The sequence below is a fragment of the Triticum dicoccoides genome, chromosome 7A, assembly GCF_002162155.2.
Source record: "Triticum dicoccoides isolate Atlit2015 ecotype Zavitan chromosome 7A, WEW_v2.0, whole genome shotgun sequence".
Taxonomy (NCBI): domain Eukaryota; kingdom Viridiplantae; phylum Streptophyta; class Magnoliopsida; order Poales; family Poaceae; genus Triticum; species Triticum dicoccoides.
The window spans coordinates 715,196,187-715,200,321 of record NC_041392.1 but is presented as its reverse complement, the minus strand read 5'-3'; the positions used below and the strand labels follow the sequence as shown (position 1 = coordinate 715,200,321).

The window sequence follows — 4,135 nt, the reverse complement described above, 5'->3', positions numbered from 1 at the left end:
ACCTCTTCGGACATGCCACCACACCACACCGCATGTATGAGGGGCCAGTGCGACGCTCCGGTGGCATTGCTACCCCCTCAGGGCCCCCGTCCCGCCTAACCTGGAGCGGTTGACCACGAGATCTAGCCCTTTGACTTTTCACGGACGGGCTTTGAACAGTGGACCTCTCCACCCGGTTGTGTCAGGTCAGCTCAGAGGGACACCTGGGAGCAACATCCGGGCCAAACCGACAGCTACATCCCCTCCGTGTAGACCCGATGCGTCCATTTTCCCCCTCCAGGTGCCGGCGGCGCCGTCCGTTAGGGGGGCCACACCCCGGAGATGCGTGCCGCCTCTTCGAACATGCCACAACACCACCCGGTTGTGGTAGGTCATCCCATAGAAACACTTGAGAGCAACGTCCCCTCCGTATAGACCCGATGCGGCTGTTTCCGCCCTCCAGATGCTGGCGGCGGCGCCGTCCATGAGTGGGGCACACCGCGGACGTGAGGGGGTCACACCCCGGAGACGGGTGCCGGGCGTTTGCAACCGTCACTCAACTTCTATCGCATAGCTGTTTTTGATTTTAATAAAATTTAAGGTCCTATATTCAAAAGAAAATGACAGCATATTATTAATGTGCTCGAAAAAATACAAACTATATATATATGTTCATAATCTATGGAAAAAATTACAAACTACATATATATTCATATAATACATAAAAAAGCATGAACACATATTTTTTTTAAAGCATAAAAACATATGCAAAAAAACGTATGTAAAAAAAGCATTAAAACATAAGCAAAAAAAAGTATGTAAAAAAATAGCTATGCTGACGGCTGATACGGCAGAGTTCTGGTGGGCGCCGTGTCGCGGATCGGTGACGTGGCAGATATGCCGACGGCTGCCGTCGGCATACCTACGCCGCGGATCGGTGACGTGGCATGCGGAGATATGCCGACGGCCGCCCTTCCCGACCGTCGGCATAGGTTTGACGGCGTTAGCCGCTAGTCATGGGCGGGGTCGCCGGGCCCACAGTTATACCGACGACAGATTTATGCCGACGGCTGCTGTCGGCATGTCTGCGGCTAGGTCGACGGCCGTTCTGTGCCGACGGCGGCCGTCGGCATAGATCCACGTAACCCGACGGCCAGTGTAAGCCGACGGCCAGGACTGGGCTGTCGGCATATCTCAAACTAGGCCGACGGCAGCCGTAGGCCTAGGTTTGGCCGTCGGCGTATGCCCGTTTTCCGGTAGTGAGCTCCTCCGCAAAAAAAGCACATTTTGGGATATTCCGTAACATTCTGGAAATAGTGCATTGCATGAACAGGTGATGTATTCCTTCTTCCCTGCCCCAAAATGGGCGGTGCTTTTTTTTTTTACCAATCCATTTCCTTTTCGCCAAATTATCCTTTGTTAATACTAAGCTATAATTGTCTAAAATTGCAAGCAGATTTATCAATGGGCTCGCCACCACTTGATTTTAGGTCTGACAGCACATGATTTCAGTTGGCTCTCAATGAGCATATATACATGTGCCGAACTCAAACTATACACATAAGAAAGTTATTGATCTAAGTGGATTTTTGGAAGCCGGGTGTATTGGAGGACCTTATTTTAAATACTTTATAAATCACACTTAAATTTTAAAAAAATCCGAAAAGAATTCCGCGTGTTTATATGTATGTACTCATTCCGGTCCTTTTTGCTCTGCATATAAGAATTGTCTGAAGTCAAACTTCATAAAGTTTGACCTTATTTATATGAAAAAATATCAACATCTAACATGCTAAAATTATATAATATGAAAATTGAAGTCATGACACATGTACTGATATTTATTTCATATTGTGAATGTTGGTATTTTGTTCTATAATGTTGATCAAACTTTAAGATGCTTGACTTTAGACAAATCTTATATGCGAATTAAAAAGATCCGGAGGGAGTATATTACATATGTGTAAAGTTTTGTGATGAAATAAGTAAACATGTGAGCTATGCAAAATTGACAAAATGCTGATTTCCAAATAGTCAATAATGCATGAACTACTCTAACCGGTGATGATCTAGACAGCTCTGACGAAAAGCAGCATGTATAGTCCTGAAAGATGATCCTTTTTGGAACGGAGCTAAGCAAGCATCTCTGCTAGGTGCTCAAATGGCATCCGCCGGCACCACCTACCATTTTGAGAGCAGCTACTTGCTGGGTTGCTCCTACATAAACTACGCTTGGTTGGCCCAGGCCATGGCAACCACCGAGAACCATCGCCACCTCCTCTTGCCGCCGCCATCCTACTGCTCCCTCGTCTCCTCCTCGTCAAGCTCAGCTCAGGCGACGTCGCAAGCACGTTGGCATGCCTCTGAACCTGCCTCCTGGTCCATGGCAGCTGCCGGTGATCGGCAGCATGCACCACCTCGTCGGCGCGCTCCCGCACCATGCCATGCGCGACCTCGCCCTCCGGCACGGCCCGCTCATGCTGCTCCGCATGGGCGAGCTCCCCGTCGTGGTGGCCTCGTCGGCGGTCGCGGCCAAGGAGGTGATGAAGACCCACGACGCCACCTTCGCCACGCGGCCGCGAACGAACACCACCGCCAGCCTCACCGCCGACGGCCTCGGCATCGCCCTCGCGCCGCACGGCGAGCACTGGCGCGCCGTCCGCAAGCTCTGCGTCACGGAGCTGCTCAGCGCGCCACGCGTACGGACGTTCCGGGGGACTCGCGAAGCTGAGGCCGCCGTCCTCGTCGCGTCCGTGGCCGCGGAGGCGGCGTCCGGAGCCGCTGTGAACGTCAGCTCCCTCGTCGCCACGTACGTCGCCGACGCCGCGGTGCGCGCCGTGGTCGGAGACCGGATCGCGGACCGCGACGCCTTCTTGGCGTGCCTGGACGAAACTGTCAGGGTGGCCGCCGGGTTCAGCCTTGCCGACATGTTCCCGTCGTCGCGCCTTGCGCGTGCGCTCAGCGGGACGGCGCGCCGGGTGGAGGCGGTGTTCGGAGAGATGTCCCGGCTCATGGACGCCGTCATCAAGGAGAAACGCGCGAGGAAGGCGGCGGGCGTCGGCCGCGAGGAAGAAGAGGACATCCTTGACGTGCTTCTGGACGGCGGCGGCGGTGCGCCTATGGACATCCCGACCATCCGTGCCGTGATAAGGGACCTCATCGGGGCCGGTAGCGAGACCTCCGCGTCGACGCTGCAGTGGGCCATGGCGGAGCTGATGCGGAACCCGGCGGCGCTCAGGAGGGCGCAGGCGGAGGTGCGCGGCGCGCTCGCCGGGCAGAGCCGTGTCGGGGAGGAGTCCATGCATGAGCTGCCGTACTTGCGGAGGGTGATCAAGGAGACGCTCCGGCTGCACGCGGTGGGGCCGCTGCTCCTCCCGCGGGAGTGCCGCGAGCCCAGCCGTGTCCTCGGTTATGACGTGCCGCAGGGCGCAATGGTGCTGGTCAACGCGTGGGCCATCGGCCGGGACGAGGCGAGCTGGGGCCCGGACGCCGAGGAGTTCCGGCCGGAGAGGTTCGAGGAGGGGGCCGCCGCGGCGGTGGACTTCCGGGGTGCGGACTTCGAGCTCGTGCCGTTCGGCGCGGGGCGGAGGATTTGCCCCGGGATTACGTTCGGGCTCGCCATCATAGAGCTCGCGTTGGCGAGCCTCCTCTTCCATTTCGACTGGGAGCTCCCTGGGGGCACGGATGAGCTGGACATGGCGGAGGCGTTCGGGATCACGGCGAAGAGGAAGAGCGACCTGTGGCTGCATGCCACCGTCATCGTGCCACCTAAATAAGGGCCAGTTCTTTTGAGCTATCCCGTCCAAATAAGCTCCGGGTAAGCTTGCTTAAAAAGAAGCTCCAAATAATAAGCTAGTCAATTCTTTTCAGTGCCTATTTTTATCTTATTATCCGTGGTATGATCAATCAAAAGTCTATAATACCCTTGTACTATATTGTTGTTCTGATTAAATGATATTGTGTTATTTTTTTTCAGCATTTTGCTGCCTGTAACTAAGAACATGAATTCGACTTCAAAACACCAAAGTATGTTATAATCAAACATAAGGAAGATAATTGTCTGACATACGAATATCATACATGCATCATGGTCTCACGTACGAGTACTTGAGAAGAACACATGAATACTAGAAAAGATCTTCAAATTATTACATGA

At 54.0% G+C, this 4,135-nt stretch overlaps 1 protein-coding gene across 1 annotated transcript; it reads left to right on the top strand.

The window, feature by feature from the left end:
* Positions 1–2,007: 2,007 nt before the first annotated feature.
* LOC119331271 (zealexin A1 synthase-like) lies at positions 2,008–3,912 on the top strand. The gene has a single exon (XM_037604442.1). The coding sequence runs from the start codon at positions 2,337–2,339 to the stop codon at positions 3,753–3,755; it is 1,419 nt and encodes a 472-aa protein (XP_037460339.1). The 5' UTR covers positions 2,008–2,336; the 3' UTR covers positions 3,756–3,912.
* The last annotated feature ends 223 nt before the right edge of the window (positions 3,913–4,135 follow it).